The sequence below is a fragment of the Puma concolor genome, chromosome D3, assembly GCF_028749965.1.
Source record: "Puma concolor isolate L17-30 chromosome D3, mPumCon1.1.hap2, whole genome shotgun sequence".
Classification (NCBI taxonomy): domain Eukaryota; kingdom Metazoa; phylum Chordata; class Mammalia; order Carnivora; family Felidae; genus Puma; species Puma concolor.
Genome location: NC_141678.1, coordinates 46,910,713 through 46,933,292, shown reverse-complemented (window position 1 = coordinate 46,933,292; position 22,580 = coordinate 46,910,713). Strand labels below are relative to the sequence as shown.

Sequence of the window (22,580 nt, the reverse complement as noted above, 5' to 3'; positions counted from 1 at the left end):
GGTTGCTATTTTCATTTTGTTGATGGTTTTCTTTGCTGTGCAGAAGGTTTTCTGTTTGATATGGTCCCAGATGTTTGTTTTTGCCTGTTACTTTTGCTTTTGATGTCAGATTAAAAAAAAAAAATCATTACAAGACCTATGATGATCTTACCCCTTGTGTTTTCATCTAGGGGTTATATGGTTACAGTTCTTACATTTAAATCTTTAATCTGTATTGAGTTGATTATTGTGAATGGTGTAAGACAGTGGTCTAGCATCATTCTTTTGTATATGGCTGTCCGGTTTTCCTAGCAACATCTATTGAGGAAACTGTCCTTTCCCCCCATTGTATATTCTTGGCTTCTTTGTCAGAAATTAACCAGATATGTGGGGGTTTATTTCTGGGCTCTCTGTTCCATTTACCTGTGTGGCCAGGTTTGTGCCAGTACCATACTGTGTCAATTACTATAGCTTTGTGATACTGTTTGAAATCAGAAAGCGTGATGTTAGCTGTGGGCTTGTCATATATGGACTTTATTAGGTTGAGGTATATTCCCACTTTACCCACTTTGTTAAGAGCTTTATCATGGAAGGATGGTGAATTTTGTTACATGTATTTTTTTTTTTGCATCTAGTGAGGTGATCATATGATTTTAATCATTCGTTTTGTTAATGTGGTATATCACATTTATTGATTTGTGGTGTTGAACCATCCTGTATCCTTGGAGTGTATCCACTTGATCAAGTGTATACACTTGATCATGGTGTATATGATCCTTTTAAGGTACTTTTGAATTTGGTCTGCTAATACTTTGTTTGAGGTACTTTGCATCCGTGCTCATCAGATGCACATTCATTGTAGTGTCCTTGCCTGGTTTCAGGATCAGGTTAATGCTAACTTCACAAAATGTATTTGGAAGTGTTCCCTCTACTATTTTTTGAAGGAGTCAGAGAAGTACATTCTGGCAGAATTTACCAGTGAAGCCATGTGATCCTGGACTTTTGTTTGTTGGCAGACTTTTGATAACTGTTTCAGTCTCCTTATTGATAATTTGTCCAGATTTTCTCCTTTTTCATGATTTCATTCTGTAGGGTATGTATTTCTAGGAATTCATCCATTTCTTCGAAGATTTCCAATTTGTTAGTATGTAATTGCTCGTAGTAGTTTATGAGCCTTTGCAGTTTTTCCATGTATTTTTTTTAATTGAACTGTAGTTGATATACAATGTTACACTGGTTGCAGGTGTACAGCGTGGTGATTCAGCGAGTCTACACATTATGCTGTGCTCACCACAAGTGTAGCTACCACCTCTCACCACACATTACATATGTTACATTGCTTACCTTCCCTGTGCTGTACCTTTTTCCCCATGACTTATTTATTTCATAGCTGGAAGCCTCTGTCTCCCACTCTCCTTCACCCATTTTGCCCATATGATCCTCTGTATTTTTATGGTATCAATTATGTCTTTCCTTTTATTTATTATTTTATTTGAATTCTTTTTTCTGTTGGCTTTTTAGTCTCTATTTCATTTATTTCCCTTCTGATCTTTGTTACATCCTTTTTTCTAGTACCTTTGGCCTTAGTTTGTTCTTTTTCTATCTCCTTTAGGTGTAAGGTTAGATTGTTTATTTGAGATTTTTCTTGCTGCTTGAGGTAGTCCTCTATTGCTGTAAACCTCCCTCCTAGAATTGCTTTTGCTGCATCCCATCAGCTTTGGCATGTTGTATTTCCATTTTCATTTGTCTCAAGATATTTCTTGATTTTCCCTTTGAATTTGGTTCTTTGACTGATTGGTTATTCAGTAGTATGTTTTAAATCTCACATAGTTGTGAATTTATGTGTTTTTTTTTTGTTACAATTAATTTTTTTCTTCTTCTTAAAGTTTTACTTGTTTAAGTAGTCTCTACAGCCCAAGTGGGGCTCAAACCCTTGACCCCTAGATTGAAGTGCATGCTCTTCCAACTGAGCCGGCCAGGCACCCCTCTTGTAATTCATTTCTAATTTCATACTCTTTTGGCTCAAAAAGTTGCTTGATATCAATTGAATCTTCTTAAATTTATTAAGACTGGTTTGTGCCTAATGTATAATCTGTCCTGGAGAATGTTTTTTGGGCATTTGAGAAGAGTATGTATTTTGCTGCTGTTCAGTGGAATGTTCTGTAGATGTCTGTGGGGTCTGTCTGGCCTAACATGTCATTTAAGTCCATTGTTTCTTTTTTGATCATCTGTCTAGGTGATCTGTCCGTTGCACGTAGAGTATTGAAATCCCCTACGTCTAACGTATTGCTGTGTAATTACATAGCAGTATATCCCAAATAGTTGATGGTGCTTCGTTTCTGGGTAAAGGAGCATTTTCATTTTTACTTCAAGAGTTGTATATTCCTCTATGATTTTTTTTTAATGTTTACTTATTTTGAGAGAGAGAGAGAGAGTGTGCAAGTGGGGAAGGGGCAGAGAGAGGGAGACATAGAATCCAAAGCAGACTCCAGGCTCTGAGCTGTCAGCACAGAGACCAACATGGGACTTGAACTCATGAGCCATGAGATCATGACCTGAGCCGAAGTCAGATGCTCAACTGACTGAGCCACCCAGGCACCCTTGTGTTTTGTTTTGTTTTGTTTCTTTAAAGAAAGAAAACAAAGAAGGTATTTAAAAAAATTTTTTTTAACGTTTATTTATTTTTGAGACAGAGACAAAGCATGAACGGGGGAAGGGTCAGAGAGAGGGAGACACAGAATCTGAAACAGGCTCCAGGCTCTGAGCTGTCAGCACAGAGCCCGGCGCGGGGCTCAAACTCACGGACCATGACCTGAGCCGAAGTCAGCCGCTTAACAGGCGCCCCAAGGAAGGTTTTTTTGTTTGTTTGTTTGTTTTTAATCTTTATTTATTTTTGAGACCGAGAGAGACAGAGCATGAACGGGGGAGGGTTAGAGAGAGGAAGACACAGAATCTGAAACAGGCTCCAGGCTCTGAGCTGTCAGCACAGAGCCTGACGCGGAGCTCGAACTCATGGACCGCAAGATCATGACCTGAGCTGAAGTCGGCCGCTTAACCGACTGAGCCACCCAGGCGCCCCAGAAAGGTATTTTTAAATAGAAGGAAGAGAGCTTGAGACATCTCATTGGAGATAAACATTGGTAGTCCCAGTTTTCTGACGTGGGCCCCATCAGTGAATTTCTGGACTTACTGAGATCTCCAAGTGTATATAGCGCAGTTTTCTTTTCTTTATCTCTTTCTGTGTTCGTATTCTCCCTTGTCTCCCCAGTGAGACAGCAATAGACTTCCCACTTCTGTTAATTAGGTTGAGCTGTTACATGTCTGTCTGTTCTGCAATACTTTATGGTAATGAATGAGCTTAATGTTTCTAATGCACTCTAGTTGTAGTCTTGTGAAAGTTATATTACTTTTAATTGTATGGATTAGTAAGAACGTGGATATTGAGGAGGGGAAAGTCAGCTAAGGCAGGTGGCATTCAACTTGGATGGCACCTTGGGAATGTTCACCTGGCCTGTAGCTTTAGTCAGTAAAATTTATGAAAGACCTGATTTCCAAAGGAAACATAACTAATGGTAGGTGAAGGGTTGAGAAGATCATCCGAATATCCTAGAGAATACCAAGATAAGTATGTTACGTAATGAATTTTTTAAAGACCTAACGATGCTGTTGTTTGCTGGCAGGATAGGGTATACAGGGTTGAAACTTCAAGTCAGAGACCACCCCCCTCCCTCCCCCCCGCCCAATCATTACATTATTTTTGGAAGTCTACTGTGATTGTGTCATTCTAGCAGACAGAATTTAAAGCCTATTCTGTAATGTGTACAATAGCCTTCTAGTACCTAGTCCACAAAGTAGAGTAGATTTGCACGCTCAGGAAACCTCAATGTTGTTCAAAAACAGCCTGAAATTTCTTTCAGCTTTGATCATTAGCTCACTATGAAGATTTTTGGTTTTGGGGGCCCCATCATCTTTGTATCCCATTTCCAATTTTTTTTTACGTTTATTTATTTTGAGAGAGAGAGGGAGAGAACATGAGCAGGGGTGGGGTGCAGGGAGAGAGAATCCCAAGCAGGCTCTGTGCTCTCAGCACAGAGCCTAATGCAGGGCTCAGTCTCCCTGTGAGATCATGACCTGAGCCAAAATCAAGCGTCAGATGCTTAACAGACTGAGCCGCCCAGATGCCCCCCATTTCCTAATTCTCATCTAAGGCAGATTTATTAATAGTTGTTATCTAATGCTCACCAGATCATGAGCTCCTTGAAGAGAAGGAGAATGTGTGGGGAGTGTTTATATTTCCTTCGAGGCCTAGAACAATATACTCCATATTGCCCTCTGGGAAAGATTTGTGAAAGTGAACTGATGCTAATTCAGTTTCATGGGCTGCAATTTTCTGTTACTTCCTTCCCAGGAGACATGTGAGATAAAGATACCAGCAGGTAAGTTTGTCATATATATTGTCATGTGTATTGACATCACCATTTCCGTTTTCTTGTTAAATAGGAACTATCCAAGATCACCATGCCAGTTATATTTAATGAGCCTTTGAGCTTCCTACAACGACTCACTGAATATATGGAACATACATACCTCATCCACAAGGCCAGTTCATTTTCTGATTCTGTGGAAAGGATGCAGGTACGTGTCAAGCACTGAAAGGGTTTAAATCTCAGAGACTTCTCTGCCACCTCCACCCCCGAAACATACACAAAATTCATGTTCAATCCAGCGTGAGATTGGTAAATGTTATTAAAACTTAGAATATTTGGAGTGTCCTCTGTGTTCCTTCCCCTGCCATCCTCTGGCCAGAGTGCCACCACAGTGGGAAGACGAGTGACAATTGGAAGAGAAGCAGAAGGTGGTCCATAACCAAATCGGATGTTGGTGAGCTGTTTCTGAGTCTTCATTTTAGAAAGTAATGTGTTGGGAGAAACAGCTCAAGTTTTCTTCTTTCACACTTTCTTAGAGTATTTCCGAGAAGGAGTGAACACACACATACATACACAAATATGTATATTTATGCTTATGTGTGTAATTAACTTACACACTATTCTAGATTAAAACAAAAGATAACAAGGAATTGCACTTTGTAATTTTGTTTTGGATAGAAGATGCTTACATGATGTGTACAGATGGATTAGTTACAGGCAGAGCAGAATAGACACATTGTTCTCCAGACAAAGCAATAGCATTCTAAACGGAATCTTTCTGTTCTTTCATTTATATAAATCAGCTTTCCCCAACCTCCTGGGACTTAATACCAATTTGTTTAGTTTTATCTCTTTTTCCCTATCCTCAAATTGTACTTTTAGAAATTTTAAGGGAATTAAAAGTAATTTGGGGTTTGAGAGTTTTTTAAGTTCTTGAGTGAATTTGTAGCACTCAGGGTGTTACAAAAACCATAGCTCAGAATGACTATAGCAGAGACTCAGTATTTTTCATTTTGAATACACACACTTGCATATTAAGTTGCTAGAGATATATTAAAAATCCAAAGTAATTAAACTCCTCAAAATAATTTTGTAATTATTATCTTCAAGATTTCAGTTCCTTAAAGAATGGGGAGCAAGTGAGGCTATCTTTAACTTCTAATGCTGTGTTCCACAGTGTGTAGCTGCATTTGCTGTATCTGCTGTTGCTTCTCAGTGGGAACGCACTGGAAAGCCTTTCAACCCGCTTCTGGGAGAGACTTACGAATTAGTTCGGTAAAGATCTTTCCTTCACTCTTTGAGATGGGTAGTTGACTTTGTGTGATACATGTAGCTTTTTAGGTGAAGAGGAAAAAAACATATATATTTTTTTAACGTTACCAACATTTGCATTCCTGGAGCAAGTTAACAATTTTGATGTTTGTTTCTCTTTTAGAGACTCTGTCAGAAATGTGGAAACATGCATAAAATGCACCATTATAAGAAGTAATTAAGCGATTTCAATATTACTGATCATGTGGGATTAATTATTCTTTTCTCCTTACATAGATCATGTGATTGGAATTTTTTTAATACCCATATCAAATATAGTAACATAAATGTGTACTGTTGGCATAAAGGCAATGACACATCTATAGATGCACTTCTGTTTGCCTGTTTCTTGATCCACAATTAAGGAATTCATTTGGCTTTAGTTTTTCTGAATCTTCCCTTTTTATACAAGTTTGGATACTATTTATTATTTTTTTTAATTTAATTTCTTTTTAATGTTCATTGGTTTTTGAGAGAGAGGATTGAGCTGGGGGAGGGGCAGAGAGAGAGGGAGACACAGATCTGAAGTGGGCACCAGGCTCTGAGCTGTCAGCACAGAGCCCGACGTGGGGCTCGAATCCACAAACCACATGATCATGCCCCGAGCTGAAATTGGACGCTCAACTAACTGAGCCACCCAGGCGCCCCAATAACATGTATTTTCTAAACGTTTGGAAGGGTGGGGACACATTAGATTCCTCTATCCTAGTATCAGCGGAAGAAGTTTAAATTTACATGGCTCATATTGGCAATTCATGCAGGTCACCCAAATTCATGTGTGTGTTCTTTAATATTTTCAAGTAGCTAGAATCTGCTGCTTTAATACTTTTACATTGCCTTTTGACTGAAACGAAAGTGATGTACACGTTACATGATAAGAGTTAATTACAGTGTTGCTTTTTTTTTTTTTCTTTTTAAATCTCAAGAGATGACCTTGGTTTCAGACTCATCTCGGAGCAGGTCAGCCATCACCCACCCATTAGTGCATTTCATGCTGAAGGATTAAACAACGATTTCATCTTTCATGGCTCGATCTACCCCAAACTGAAGTTCTGGGGCAAGAGTGTAGAAGCAGAACCCAAAGGAACCATCACTTTAGAGCTCCTTGAGTGAGTTGGAATCAAGCCATTAAACTCTTTTCATGTCTGTCTACACTTACCCACAGACCTGACAGTATTGTTCTAAAGTTGGAGAAAAAGAAACCGCTTATAAACAGTGTAAATTATCCACTTTCTGTAAAAGAATTGAGAAACAGGACAATAGCCGTTGATTTTCTATATAGGTATATATACAAAGTTTAAGTTAATGTTTGGATCTATTTTAAGATAGAATGGAATCAATTATTCCATGGTAGTTCTTAAGGAAGATGCTTTCTGTACATCATAGTGATGTTTTCTTTATCCATCTTTCAAAATGAATAGATAAAGAAAATGTGGAATATATATATACAACGGAATACTACTCAGCGTTGTTGCCACTTGCAACAACGTGGATGGAACTAGACTGTATTATGCTAGGTGAAATAAGTCAAAGACAGGTGTCATATGATTTCAATCATATGTGGAATTTAAGAAACAAAACAGATAAACAGGGGAAAGGAAGGAAAAATACAATAAAAACACAGAGGGAGGCAAACCATAAGAGACTCTTAAATACAGAGAACAAACTGAGGGTTACTGAAGGGGAGGTGGGTGGGGGCATGGGTTAAATGGGTGACAGGCATAAAGGAGGACACCTGTTGGGATGAGCACTGGGTGTCATGTGTAAGAGATGTATCACTGTGTTCTACTCCTGAAACCAAGACTACAGTGTATGTTAACTAACTTGAATTCAAATTAAAAAAAAAAAAAAAAAATCAGTGTTCAAAAAAAAAAATTCACTTTGAGAAATATGGAAATAATAATTGTGTGGCCCATCTTAGACATTAGGTAAATTTGAAAGTTCTCTTCTTTTGCAATAGAAAAAAAAAAAAAGATTAGCATGGAATATCTTTCCATTTATTTGTGTCTTCCCATTTCTTTCATTAATGTCTTGTAGTTTTCAATGTACAGGTCTTTCACTTCTTGGCTAAATTTATTCCTAGGTCTTTTATTCTTTTTGATTTAGTTATAAATGGGATTATTTTCTTAATTCTGTGCTCACATATTATAAGAATTAATACTGTTAATATATCCATACTACCCAAAGCAATCCACAGATTCCATGTAAATCCTATCAAAATTCCAGTGACATTTTTCACAGAAACAGAACAATTTTTCTAAGTGTATATTTATTTATTTTTGAGAGAAAGAGATCACAAGCTGGGGAGGGGCAGAGAGAGAGAGGGAGATGCAGAATCTGAAGCAGGCTCCAGACTCTGAGCTGTCAGCACAGAGCCCAATGCAGGGCTCGAACCCACAAACCGTGATATCATGACCTGAGCTGAAGTTGGACTCTCAACCAACTGAGCCACCCAGACGCCCCTAGAACAAACAGTTTTAGAATTGGTGTGGAACCATAAAAGATCCAGAAGAGCCAAAGCAGTCTTGAGAAAGAAGAACAAAGCTGGAGGCATCACACTTCTTGATTTCAAACTATTTTACAAAGCTATGGTAATTAAAACAGTGTAGTATTGGCATAAAAACATAAAGATAAGACGGATGGAACAGAACAGCCCAGAAATAAATCTATGCCTATATATATGGCCAGTTTATGAAAAAGGAAGCAAGAATATACAATGAGGAAAGGACAGTGTCTTCAGTAAATGATGTTGGGAAAGCTGGACAGCCACATGCAGAAGAATGAAACTGGACAGTTTCTTACACAAGTTAACTCAAAATGGATCAAAGACTTGAATATAAGTCTATAAACTCCCTAGAAGAAAACATAAGTGATGAGGTCCTTGACATCAGTCTTGCTGAAGACTTTTTCAATCTAACATCAAAAGAAAAAGCAAAAAAAAAAAAAAAGTGGGACTACATCAAACAAAAAACTTCTGCACAGCAAAGGAAACCATCAACAAAATGAAAAAGCAACCTACAGAATGGAAGAAAGTATTAGCAAATCATATATATCTGATAAGGGGTTAACATCCAAAATATATAAAGAACTCCTACAACTCAATGGCAAAACAAACAATTTGATTTAAAAATGGGCAGAGCGGACCTGAGTAGATATTTTTCCAAAGAACACACAGAGTTGGCCAACACGTACATGAAAAAATGCTCTGCACCACTAATCATTAGGGAAATGCAAATCAAAACCATAGTGAGATACTGTTCCACACCTATTAGAATGACTCGTGTCAAAAAGACTAAAAATAACAAGTGTTGGTGAAGATGTGGGGAAAGGGGAACCCTTGTACACTGTTGGTGTGAATACAAACTTGTACAGCCATTCTGGAAAATAGTATGGAGATTCCTCAAATTAAAAACAGAACTACCACATTATCCAGCAATTCTACTTCTGGATATTTACCGAAGAAAATGAAGTGCCTATATGGAAGTGTCCATCCATGGATTAATAAAATGTGGGGTGTATATGTGTGTATATACACCATATACAACACAATGGAGTATCAGCCATAAAAATAAATGAAATCTTGCCATTTGCACAACATGGATGGACTTTGAGGGCATTATGCTAAGTGAAATAAGTCAAAGACAAATACTATATGAGCTCTGTTACATGTGGAAATAAGTAAGTAAATAAATAAAAATTTACAATAACAAAAAAAAAAAAGCTCTGGGGTACCTGGGTAGCTCAGTCAGTTGAGTGTCTGACTCTTGATTTTGGCTCGGGTCATGATCTCACAGCGTGTGAGATCAAGCCCTGAGTCACACTCTGTGCTGACTTCACAGAGTCTGCTTGGGATTCTCTCTGCCTCTCCCCAGAAAATGCTTGCATTCTCCCTCTCCCTCTCCCTCCCTCCCTCCCTCCCTCCCTCCCTCCCTCCCTCCGTCTCTCTCTCTCAAAAATAATAAATAAACGTTAAAAAAAAAAAAAAAAAAAAACAAGCTCATACATACAGAAAGCAAATTGGTGGCTACCAATGGTACAAAGTAGGAGATGAAAGAAATGGGTGAACTATTTTTGTTTTTCACTTAAATAAATTAAATAAATTTTTAAAAGAAAAAAGTTAGATTTAAATTCAAAGGTGGTTCCTCTTTTAGTTAAAATGGAATGAGCACCCTATAGTCTATCTTTTCTACTGATTTTAACTGGTCAGAAGACATAAAGCAACTATCTGAGGACTCTGAAGAGTAAAGAATCACAGACTGGGGAGAGAAATAAGAACCTGAAGACCAATATGGCAGGTTCCTGGTTTTATTCACTCTACCCAACCACTGTCGCCTGGCTTACAGTCAGAGCAGCTCAGACCTTAGAACCAGACAGTGGAGGCAGACAGAAACAGTTTCAGAAGAAGCCATCTGTTTCTGGTTAGAACAGCTAAAAAGAGGCCTTTGCAGGATGTAGAAAGGAGGGAAAATCCTTTTTAGTTTTCTCTCCCAGCCTTGCCCCAGAGCAAGCTCCAGGTCCCACAGCTACATTCCTGGAGTGGCAGCAGCAGCCACAGAAGTACCTAAATCTCGGGAAAGGTCCTCCTTGGCCAGAGGAACTGGATAAAGGCCAAACAGAGCGAGGAGAATCCCTGTTACTTTTTCTCTTTCTTTTCTCTTTGCCCCAGAGGAAGACTCACTTGTGGGAAATGCAAGACAGAGCAGGAACGCTTTAAAACCCCAGCTTGCTAGGCAAAGGCCAGAGGAAAGACTCCTCTGGTATCTACAAGTATGGAGGGAGGAGGGAGATCAAGAAAGGGATCCCATTAAGCAGTGTATGAGTTCCAGGCTCACCCTTAACACTTATGCATTGCAGTGACCCGAAGTGGCACACCAAAGGCCTTTAGATCTGAACTGCTGTGTGGATCAGTGCCCAGGTCCCCAACTGGCTATTGAGGGGAAATAATAGATCTGAATAGCACTACAAAGGCTACAAAATTAAACTGACACCACAATCAAAGGCAACAGAAACTGGGTTGGGACTTGTGACCTGAAATTATGTTAACAGTACAAACAAAAATCAGTATTCTCTGGAACATTTTAAGGGTGCCCAGAATCGCCTATTATTAAAATGTCTAGAATACAATTCCAAAATCATTCGACCTACAAGGAAACAGGAAAATCTCAGTAACTCATGATGGAAAAGACAAACAATAGGCTCTAGCCCCAAGATGAGTCAGGTATTGAAATTCGTATCAAATACTTTAGAGCAGCTTTCATAACTGTGCCCCATGAGATAAACATGAACATGCTAAAAATGAATAGGAAGACATTTTAGCAAAGAAATAGAAGTATGTCTGGAAATTTTAATACTGAAAGTTATAGTGACAAATACAAAAACTGAGATAGGCTGAATGGAATGAAGCTGATAAAGTATATCCAGGGTCTGTATGAACACTACACAGTATTGATGAAAACAAAGGATATTTGGGTAACGGAAGATAGACTGTTTCAATATATTTGGAAGCCTTGATATAGTTAAGATGTCCATTCTCCCCTAATTGACCAATTAACAATATTAACAATCCAAATAATAAGTCCCAGGATGATTTTTTTGGTATAGAGAAGTTGACCAAAATTTGTGTGGAAAGGCAAATAAAAAAAGAATAGCCAAAACAATTTTGAAAAGGAAGAACAACCGATGGCCTCCCATTTCCCAATTTTAAGACTTAACTCTAAAAATCAAGAGATCAAGAAACCGTGGTATTGGCAAGAGGGTAGGGATGTACATCATTGGAACAGGTCAGTTGAGAAATTGACTTATAGAAGTATGGTCAGTTGATTTGTAACAAAGGTGCAAACACAGTTCAGTGAAGGGTAGTCCTTTCTACAAATAGTGTAGAAACAGTTTGACATGCGTATTTAAAAAATGAATCTCGGGGCGCCTGGGTGGCTCAGTCGGTTGAGCGTCCGACTTCGGCTCAGGTCATGATCTCGCGGTCTGTGAGTTCGAGCCCCATGTCCGGCTCTGTGCTGACAGCTCAGAGCTTGGAGCCTGCTTCAGATTCTGTTTCCCTCTCTCTGCCCCTCCCCCACTCATGCTCTGTCTCTCTCTCTCTCTCTCTCTCTCTCTCTCTCTGTCAAAAATAACATTTAAAAAAAAATGAATCTCAATTCCTATCTCCCACCTTATCCAAAAATGAACTCAAAATCATAGATAAAAATGTACAACTGTAAAGCTTTTGGAAGAAAACAGAAAATCTTTATGGCTTTGGATTAGGCACTGACCTCTTACAGATACATACCAAAGCACAATCTAGAAAAGGCAAAATTGATAAATTAGATTTTTATCAAAATGAAAAACTTTTGCTTTGTGAAAGACACACTTCAGAAAATGAAGAAGAGAAGCTGTAGATGGGTAAACATTTGCAAATCATATATCCAACAAAGGACCTCTATCCAGGATATATAAAGAATTCTCAAAATTCAGCACTAAGACAGTAGAGCAACTCCGTAAGAAATTGGGCAAACAACATGAACAGATACCTCACCAAAAGATATACATAAGTGGCAAACACATGAGAAGATCTCAATTGCCTTAGTCATTAGAGAAATGCAAAGTTATAATCACAGCGAGATACCACTATACATCTATTAGAATGGCTAAAATAAAAATTTTTTAAACAGATAATACCAGCTCCTAACAAGGATTTAGTATAACGAAGTATTGTTGGTGGGAATATAAAGCGGTAGTCACCCTGGAGAGCAGTGTGGCAGTTTCTTATAAAGTTAACGATAGGTTTACCGTGCAACTCAGCAGTCCCCTCCTATGTATTTATCTAGAGGATGAAAATTTATGTTGTCACAAAAACCTGCACACAAATGTTTATAACAACAGTATTAATAACCATGAAAAACTGGACGTTCCTCAAAAAATTAAAAATACAACTACCATACCATCCAGTAATTGCACCACTGGATATTTACCAGAATACAAACACACGAATTGAAAGGGGTATATGTACCCCGTGTTTATTGTAGCATTCTGCACAATAGCCAGATTATGGAAGCAGCTCAAGTGTCCATCAGACATATAGATGAAGAGATGTGTCCAAATTAATGTTATGCAGCCATAAAAAAAGAATGAAATTTTGCCAATTGCAACGACGTGGATGCATCTGGAGAGTATAATACTAAGCAAAATAAGCCAGTCATATTATTTCACTCATATATGGAATTTAAAAAACAAAGGAAGAAAAGAAACCAAACAATCAGACTCTTAACCATAGAGTACAAACTGATGGTTACCAGAGGGGTTGGGGGGTGGGAGCATGGGGGAAACAGGGGAAGGGGATTAAGACTACACTTATGATGAGCACTGAGGAATATATGGAAGTGTTGAATCACTATACTGTACACCTGAAACTAACATAACACTGCATGTTAACCACACTGGAATTAAACTTTTTAAAATAAATTTAAAAAATAACAATAATAATTGCTCAAAACTAAAAGCAACCCAAAATCTTTCAGTGAGTGAATGGTTAAATGTGGCACATCCATACAGTGGAATACTACTCAGAAATAACAAATTACTGATACATGGGATTTCAAATGCATCATAACAAATGAATCCCAAGAAGTTGCATAATATATCATGTCCTGTATATGGCATTTGGGGAAAGACCGTGGAGAACAGATGCACTGTATAAGGATGAGGGATGAATTAGGGATTCAGGAATTAGGTAGAGGGGAGACCTTGACTGTACCAGGGGCATGAGTGAATTTGGGAGGCTGTGACTGATCTATGTTCCGATTGTGGTGGTTACAAAGGTCTATCCATGCATTAAAGCTCCTAGAATAATATGCCAGCAAAAGTGAATTTTGCTGTTTGTAAATGAAAAATACATGTAAAAAACACAAATGTATGAAGATGTGAAACAAATGTTTTCAAAAGGAAAGGATGTGTAAAATTGGTGCTTATTGACATAAGTTTTTCTCTTTGGTGAGCTGGAAGGTACTCTTCTGGTTAGTCGTAAATAGACCTTCATTTTTATTTTCCAACTCCAATTTTTTTTTTTTAATGTTCTCACCAAACTTTTGAATGCCTAAGATGAGGACAGGCATACATAGGAGGTATTGAAGGCCTAATTCCAAACTACTGCAGTAAAGCAAGTCGGATGAATTTTCTGGTTTCCCAGTGCATTTGGAACTTATGTGAGATCTATATTTATAGTCTTATTAAGCGCACAATAGCATTATATCTAAAACAAAAAAAAATCCAAATACATCTTAATATCTTACTGCTAAAAATGCTAGCTGTTTGAGCTTTCAGTGAGTCATAATCACAGATTACTATAACATATATAGCAATAAATGAAAAACTTTGAAATACCGTAAGAATTGCCAAAATGTGACCCAGAGACATGAAGTGAGCAAATGCTATTGTAAAAATTATGCCAATAGACTTGCTCAATGCCCGGTGCCACAAACCTTCAATTTGAAGAAGAAAAAAAAAAAAAAAAAAAAAGCCGCAGTATCTGCCAAGTACAATAAAACAAGATACACTGGTATATACATAGTTTATTTGGAGTTCGGTGAAAGTTTAGGTTTTTCTCTTAAGCTTCTATATCCTTTTAAGAAACAGCAAGAGTAGTTAGACAATAACCCATTTTATTGTGAGTTTACATCAATAGAGGTTTCAAAGTCTTAGAGCTTAGTTATCTCCAGCTGTCTGATTTGTTATCCTGAGTCACACTTTTGAGACTTTTTAAACAAAGTAACACTTCTCATTTATTTTTCTGGGCTTTGGGTTTTTTGTTTTTTAGACACAGTGAAGCATACACATGGACAAATCCTACCTGCTGCGTACATAACATCATCGTGGGTAAACTCTGGATTGAGCAGTACGGCAATGTGGAAATCACAAACCACAAGTAAGACACTTTAGGGGGTTTATGTATCCGTTCAGCTGTCATCACCCCGTTCCGGTGGGGGTCTTTGTTTTTTTCAAAAGCTCTAGTAGAGCCTGATGATAATTTAAGAACCAGGCAGTTCGACCCTTGGGTAAATAGAAGCCCATCCATTTAATGAATGCAAGTTTCTGACCAGGGACGACTGGGCGAACTCTGAGCTTTTACAGATGAAATTGTAATTTCATCCTCAGTTCATTTTGCTTATAGTGCTTAGTTTGTATTATTTGCAGAGGAGGTGGCGTGGGGGGGACAGGAAAGTTAAAAAGAGCTGGGTTCAAAGCCTACTTTGTGACCTTAGGCAAGTATCTTACTCAGCTCAGGCTGCTCTAACAGACTGCCACGCAAACCAGCTGGCTTAAACAGTAGAAATTTATTTCTCACAGTTCTGGAGGCTAAAAAGTCCAAGATCAGGATGCTGACAGCTTTGATGTCTGGTGCAGGCTTTCTCCCTGGTTCGCAGGGGCCATCTCCTCGTATCCTGACATAGTGGACACAGCTCATGTCTCGTGTCTTTTAAAAGGGCACTGGGGCGCCTGGGTGGCGCAGTCGGTTAAGCGTCCGACTTCAGCCAGGTCACGATCTCGCGGTCCATGAGTTCGAGCCCCGCGTCGGGCTCTGGGCTGATGGCTCAGAGCCTGGAGCCTGTTTCGGATTCTGTGTCTCCCCCTCTCTCTCTGCCCCTCCCCCGTTCATGCTCTGTCTCTCTCCCAAAAACAAATAAACGTTGAAAAAAAAAATTTTTTTTTTTTTAAAATAAATAAAAGGGCACTAATTTCATTCATGAGGACTCCACCCTCATGACTGAATTACCTCCAGAGACCGTCACTTTGGGAGTTAGGGCTTTGACATGTGAATTTGGGGAGACACAGACATTGACTCCATAGCAGCACGTCTCTTGTTCTTTATGAACCCTGCTCACCTTTCTTAATGGTGGGTCCAGTACTAATTGAGGATTAGTCGTAACAACCACTGTGTGAAGCCTGACATGTGTTAGAAAATCAGTAAACAGCAACTGCTTTAGAAAGGTCACCTTCCTCATTATTCTCTACTGCTGCTTCTGTGGTAAATGGTCATCTGAGCTTAATATCTTCTTCACAGGACTGGGGACAAATGTGTGTTGAATTTTAAGCCATGCGGCCTTTTTGGTAAGGAATTACATAAAGTCGAAGGCTACATTCAAGATAAAAGGTAAAGTGTCCATTTTAGGTGTTGGGTAGTATAGGTGTCATTTGCTAAATAAAATGTCACTATTAAAATCTGCCATAACCTAGGAAACAAACATTTCAGTGAGTTGAAAATTTTTTCTTCTACAAGGAAAGGTCTGTTTCTTTAAAGAATCTGATTCATAATCATTTTCATGATGATTCAGTTACAGCAAAACACGGCTTTAATTGTTGGCTGAATATGAATGTCTCTCGACAGCAAGAAGAGGCTCTGTGCCCTCTATGGGAAGTGGACCGAGTGTTTGTACAGTGTGGACCCTGCCACTTTTGATGCTTACAAAAAAAACGACAAGAAAAATACTGAAGAGAAGAAAAACAGCAAACAGGTGAACATGCTGTAAGGCGGTACCGGAGGAATCCTTGGGCTTTTGAATTTGTACTAATCGTTCTGGAGGCGGCCCGTTATTGGGTCACAGTGTGCTCTTTTTTTTTCTGGTTGCTAACGCGTGTAATTTTTCTCCTCGGATCTTCCTTGTTTAATTGAGGTAGAGTTGACAGACATCCTTGAATCTTTTGAATGAACAGATAACCTGCCCCAGTAGCAACTGTGCGGCATAAGCTTCATGGAGTACGGCCGCGTGCTACTCTTGTGGCTGTGTGAGGTTATGCGTGAGGCGTTGATTACTCGAATTCACATAGCTTTGGAAAGTGGGAGTTCATCTTGGGACGGATGTTCCTTTCCTTCTTTCTGTTTATGTGCGTTAGAAGTTGAGATCAGGGGCGCCTGGGTGGCTCAGTCGGTCAAGTGTCGACTCTTGGTTTCAGCTCAGGTCATGAGCTCACAGTCTGTGTGTTCGAGCCCCGCGTTGGGCTCTGTGCTGGTTGCACGGCTCCTTGCCCCTCCGTTGCTTGAGTGCGCTTGCTCTCTCACTCTCTCAAAAAATAAACATAAAATTTTTTTCTAAAAAGGAAGTTGAGGTCACTTGAATGTTTAAAATTTCCTCCAAAATTATTTCCTACGTTTTCCAGCCTGTTAGCAGTTTTGTTGCTCTTGCGTGCGCGCGCGCGCGCGCTCTCTCTCTCTCTCTCTCTCTCTGTCTCTGTCTCTCGTCTAAACCACTGAAGTTAAGACCAGTGCAGTTAAGGGAGTCATTCCCCACTCACCTTTCTTCCTCATGAGACTGTTCATTTCCCACATGGAGGGCACACAGCTGCTTGTCCCGGGGCCCAAGGAGGCTCTCGTGTTCGGCGCGCTCCTGTTCCTTTCCTTCAGGCAGAGGAGCAGAGGGCTAAAAAAAAAGAGTGCACGTGTTCCGACAGGAGATATTTGAGGACTGGTTGCTTTCCGGGAGCTGGCGGGGTAGTTAAGAGCACAAGCTCTGGGTAGAAACCCTCCCCGGCACCGAGGAGCGGGTAGAGTCAGGTTTCGTGCCTTCTCCCTGGCCTTCATGTGTGAAACGGGGATACTCCTGGTACCTGCTTTGTCAGGTGAGTTGACGACTGCTGGAAAGGGCTCGGAGTAATACCTGCTCATAGTCAAGACCACTAAATACCAAGGTCCCTCTGCTCAGAGCACGTGGGCGTGCCAGGGGCCGAGCACCAGCAAGCAGGCAGGCTCCCTGGCTCCCCTTGTGGGAACCTCGTGCTTGTGAAAGTTAAGAAGCCCCAATCCTCCTCAAAAATAGGTGTAGTTTTTAGTGAGTTTCTTTGTAATTAAGTTAACCATGGTCCTGAGGCACAAGGAGTTTTATTAAAATGTCCCGGCATGCCGCTCTGCTGTGGCTTTGACTCTTCTCTTTCTATCTCCCTGCATCTCCGGGCACTGTTCTGCTCTCCTCCTCACACCCCACGTCCGTCCCGCCTGCCTTTCCTTCCTTCTGGGAGATGTGCTGACGCTTCTCCGCAGCTGGAGGAGGACCGAGGGGGCCAGAGAAGGAAATGCTCCAGGACACCGGGAGCCCTGGCGGCCACTCGGGCCAGTACGAGGCCACATGGCAAAGACACGCACTTGCCAACGTACGTGGCATCCACCCTCCTTTACGGAGTTGGGGCAGAGGACCATGGACATTGGCAGCATCCCAGAAGATGTCCCTCATGTCCCGTGAATCCTGCCAGTCTTTGTAGATCAGTGCCCTTGGAGAGAGAGATTATTCTCACCCACTCGTGCCTTGTCCACTTCCCCTTCCTGTGTGCACGGAGCTGCTGCAGGCCCATGTACCTGAGCACATTCAGGTGCCAGGGCAAGTTTGTCGTCATCGGTGCTGTCGCCTCCCTGCTGCTGTTTTGTAAGCCGTATGTTCCCTGAAGTATCTCGGTGACTGTGTGACACTGAGGGTATTACCTAACCTTCCAAAGGCGTGAAGTCCGTGTACCTACAGAGCTGCGGAGCTCCTGTGTCCTTATAGGTTTATTATGGAAGGATCAGCACCTCGGGAGCTTCTGGCACGGTCTGCCCGTGCGGGATAGCCAGAGGAATCGTTCGTTTCCTCATTAGCCTAACATCCGTTTAAATTCTCTTTTTATTGAATGCTTTTAGGATCCCTACTGGTTTTGTGTCTTTGATCCATTTTAGTTAACTGCCCCAAGAATTTAACCTTTTCTTATTCTCATAATGCTCCAGTAAATATTCCAGCAAGTTACTTTTCTTTAAAAAAAAAAAAAAAATTAAAAAAGCTTTAGGAAGAATAAGACACTGTAGTAAAGAGTGCTGATGAGAGTAGTGCTACCTTAGCGCACATAACACTAGCTGGCACAGCACACACAAAGCTCAGGGCCTCCTAGCCCCTGGTCAGCAAGTGTTTGTGGACTCCCTGCACCGCTGGAGAGAGTCCCGGCTCCCCTGTCCCCCACCCCCCGCACCGCTCACTGTATGTGGGAAACCATGGTTGTTTTACAATTTGTAAGTGTACTGTTGTAAAACGTTTTAATTTTGTCCATCGGTTGGCTCTTCTAGATGAGCACTTCTGAGGAGTCGGACGAGATGCCAATGCCAGATTCTGAAAGTGTGTTTGTGATCCCTGGAAGTGTTCTCCTGTGGCGAATAGCCCCACGGCCTCCAAACTCTGCCCAGGTGAGACGGGGCTGCTTCTGTTCGGTGCCGAGAGCGCGCCTTCCAGGCACGTGCAGGGCCAGCCCAGCCAGACCACAGAAGGGTGCGGCCTGTCGCCCCAGTGCTCCTCAGCCGTCCCTCTGCTGGCTTCTGTCTGCCAGTTTCCCTTGTCACCTGAGACTCTGCGTTCATGCCGTCCGTCCCTTCTGGGGTCTGGCTGGGAAGATGTCGGGGTGGAACTCTTGGGGGCTTCTTTAATGATAACTCAGGAGTAAGACTGGCTCTCGTCAAATACAGGGTGGTACAAATACTTCAGTAGTAAGCCCACAGATCCAGCGAGTTATGATTTTAATGAAGTAAAAAGAACATCAATGTGGCTTATAGTTCAAGTTGACGGTGATGGAGGATATTCATCGTGTGCAGCCTGCGTGGGGATCTCTCTGGGCCAGACACCCCAGGTGGGGCAGACTTGAGTGAAAATGCTGAAGACAAGTGGTCAAGAAGGCGGGCCATCATTACCGCAGACTCAGGGAGTCATTGTCAAGTCATTCTGTCTTGAGGGGCTTTCGGGTTGCAGTACACCTTGCTGCATGTTAATTTGAACATTTTTGCTGCTTTTCAGATGTATAACTTTACTAGCTTTGCAATGGTTTTGAATGAAGTAGACAAGGAAATGGAGAGCGTGATTCCTAAGACAGACTGCAGGTTACGGCCTGACATCAGAGCCATGGAGAATGGAGAAATAGGTAACAAGTGTCTGGTGGTGAAATGGTGTAGATAGATGTGGGGGAGGGGGTCGTGTGATCAGTAGCATCATTGTGATGATACGAGCATTTTTAGTCTGAATTCAATATAAATTCAGTAGCTTTCATTTAAAATTTGGAAATCTGAGGTAGACTTTAGTAGCTTAGATTCATTACTTCAGTGATCCTCCCTGATGGTTTAATATTCTACATATGGCCAGAGGCATGTCTTAAATGTCAGAGGGGAATTTGAGAAAAATAATAGCATTCTTATCAACTTTAAACTATATTCTAATTATTTCACTGTATGTTTAAGAACCCAAATAATACCTCGTGAGCCTCAAAGAAGAGCGTGGCCTCAGTTAATTACAACATTTTTACCTGATGTTAAATCTGTTCTAAATCAGTGGTTCTCAAAAGGGAAGCATTCCCCGCCTGCCCCCCCCCCCCCCCGGCCGGAGGATGTGCGGCAGTGTCCGGAGAGTTTGTCACGTCTGGGGAACTGCTGCTGGCATCTAGTGGCTAGAAGCTGGGGGTGCTGCCAGAGGTCCTGCAGCTCACAGGACGCCCCACAAGCACCCCGGCAGTGTGATGATGTGTCGGGGACACTAGGGTTCAGAAGCCCTGTTCTAACCACATGCCCCAATGCTGTCCTTGAATGATCAGTGAGACAGGATTTTTGAAAATTGTTTGAATTTCTTATGATAGAATCTGAAGCTCTGTGAGGTCTCACCAAGGATTAAGAAAATTTCACATTGATTCAGTTTTTCCACCCAATTTTCCATTGAAGCTTTTGAACATAATTATTTTGGCCTTAAGAATAAGCAGGTTCTTAGGGCACCTGGGTGGCTCAGTCAGTTGGGCATCCGACTTCGGCTCAGGTCATGATCTCACAGTCTGTGGGTTTGAGCCCCGCGTCGGGCTCTGTGCTGACAGCTCAGAGCCTGGAGCCTGTTTCAGATTCTGTGCCTCCCTCTTTCTCTGACCCTCCCCTGTTCATGCTCTCTCTCTCTCTCTGTCTCAAAAATAAATAAATGTTAAAAAAAAATTTTTTTAAAAGAATAAGCAGGCTCTTTTTTTTTTTTTTTATGTTTATTTATATTTGAGAGAGAGACAGAGTGTGAGTGGGGGAAGGACAGAGAGAGAGGGAGACACAGAATCCAAAGCAGGCTCTAGGCTCTGACCTGTCAGCACAGAGCCTGACATGGGGCTTGAACTCACAGATGGTGAGATCATGGCCTGAGCCGAAGTCGGACACTCAACTGACTGAGCCACCTGGATGCCCCAAGATTAGCAGGTTCTTTTGGTAAATGAAGAAGCTGTTTAGGACTAGACTGTAGAAAGAGACGACTGGGCCTTGAGTGACCCCTCTGCCTCTCACTACCTTGGGTGTGTGTGAAAATTTTAACGTTTGTTTTCTAATAAGACTGAGATCGTGCGAATACATGTAGATGGTGCTTGTCCAAAACGTCACTGTGCTTAGTACTGTGCCCGGCAGGCTCTACCTGGAGAATAACGGTTTTCCATTAATGTTCATACCTTAGATCAAGCTAGTGAAGAAAAAAAACGACTTGAGGAAAAACAAAGAGCAGCCCGCAAAAACAGGTCCAAGTCGGAGGAGGACTGGAAGACAAGGTGCGTGTGGGGCACCCCAGGCTATTGTGGGGGGCGGGGCACTCAGATGCAGATCTGCTAAGCGAGGCCTGACACAAGCCCTGCCAGCGTTCCCAGGTGTGAGAGAAAAGCGGCAAGACTTGCATGTGTGACACAGGAAAGGGACTATCTGGAAATTAAGGTTACAATATTGCCACACAGTTAACTGGAGGTGAGTCGTTTAAGCCAACCGTCTGCCTTCCTTGTCTGGCCACATCCTGCCCTTTTCGTTATTGTAAGAGGGAAGGTAAATCTGGAATTAACAGATTTTGGCATGAAAGTAGGTTTGGAGCTATTTTCTTATAGTACACGTGAGTAAACGTACAGGGCCGTTTGCTGATATGTTTATCATGTGTCCAAGATATTTAGACAGTGCCTTTATTCTTCCAAACACAAGGGATTAGACATGTACCAGAAATACAATATGTATAAAGTAACCTTGGATTCCATTCAGAAATAGAAAGTGGCCATAAAATTTCTAAGTTTTGAACTTTTTTTTTAAAGAGGAGTTTTCAGAGTCCCTGTATTGAGTAATAGAATCACTTGGAAACAGGAATAGAAAAAAACATTTTCTACGTATGTATCACATGATAGAAACCATTGTCCCATAACTCAAAGTTATTAAATGAGTTGCAGAGCCAATATGGGCGTACTTTTGCAAGCATTTCAGTAGACATTGGTAGCCCTTTTGCATATGAGAAATAGATAATTATTAGAACTAGAAATGACCTTAGATTTCATCCAGTCTAAGTGTTTTTGGACGTGGTTAGCATAAAAAGCTTTTTTGCCAATGAATGCATAAAGAATCTCCAAATACAGAATGTGTGGAACCAGAGCTGCGGTGGTCGGGTGAGGAGTAGGGGCAGGACCTTGGCCACCCCTCACCTTCTCCCACCCTGTATGTTCCCCAGCTCCCTAAAACTCCGTGGAATACAGTTTGGAAAGTGGCCCAGAAATCCCTTTGTTGTTCAGAGGAAAACAAATGCTGGTGTATTTCATTTAGGGGACTTGCTCACGGCACACCTCTAGTGAGCCGCAGGCCTGTGATTAGAACCCTCCACCTTCATTAATCCTTAAGGAAAAGCTACATTGCTTTCCTGTGATCCCTTTTGAAAAGACTTGACTCATTTTATCATAATTTCTAGTCTCTTTTTGCAGAAAACCCCACTTTTGTACTATATTTCTCATTATTAACTCCTTTATTTTTCTGGTCGTGTTTTCAGGTGTACAATGTAAGCGAAAAGTCCACTAAGAATTTTTACTGTCAAAGTCGTAGCATTCAGAAAGTAATGAGCTTTAAAT

At 41.0% G+C, this 22,580-nt stretch overlaps 1 protein-coding gene across 8 annotated transcripts in view; it reads left to right on the top strand.

Moving 5' to 3' along the window:
• Nucleotides 1-22,580, top strand: part of OSBPL1A (oxysterol binding protein like 1A) — a 277,900-nt gene that overhangs the window by 251,927 nt on the left and 3,393 nt on the right. For all 8 annotated transcript variants that reach the window (XM_086682632.1, XM_025931211.2, XM_086682634.1 and 5 more), the window contains 9 exons: nucleotides 4,480-4,614; nucleotides 5,584-5,681; nucleotides 6,644-6,826; nucleotides 14,524-14,631; nucleotides 15,769-15,858; nucleotides 16,093-16,219; nucleotides 18,787-18,903; nucleotides 19,505-19,628; nucleotides 21,170-21,260. In XM_086682632.1, coding sequence (XP_086538758.1) covers nucleotides 4,480-4,614; nucleotides 5,584-5,681; nucleotides 6,644-6,826; nucleotides 14,524-14,631; nucleotides 15,769-15,858; nucleotides 16,093-16,219; nucleotides 18,787-18,903; nucleotides 19,505-19,628; nucleotides 21,170-21,260 — 1,073 coding nt within the window. The remainder of the gene's footprint in view (nucleotides 1-4,479; nucleotides 4,615-5,583; nucleotides 5,682-6,643; nucleotides 6,827-14,523; nucleotides 14,632-15,768; nucleotides 15,859-16,092; nucleotides 16,220-18,786; nucleotides 18,904-19,504; nucleotides 19,629-21,169; nucleotides 21,261-22,580) is intronic.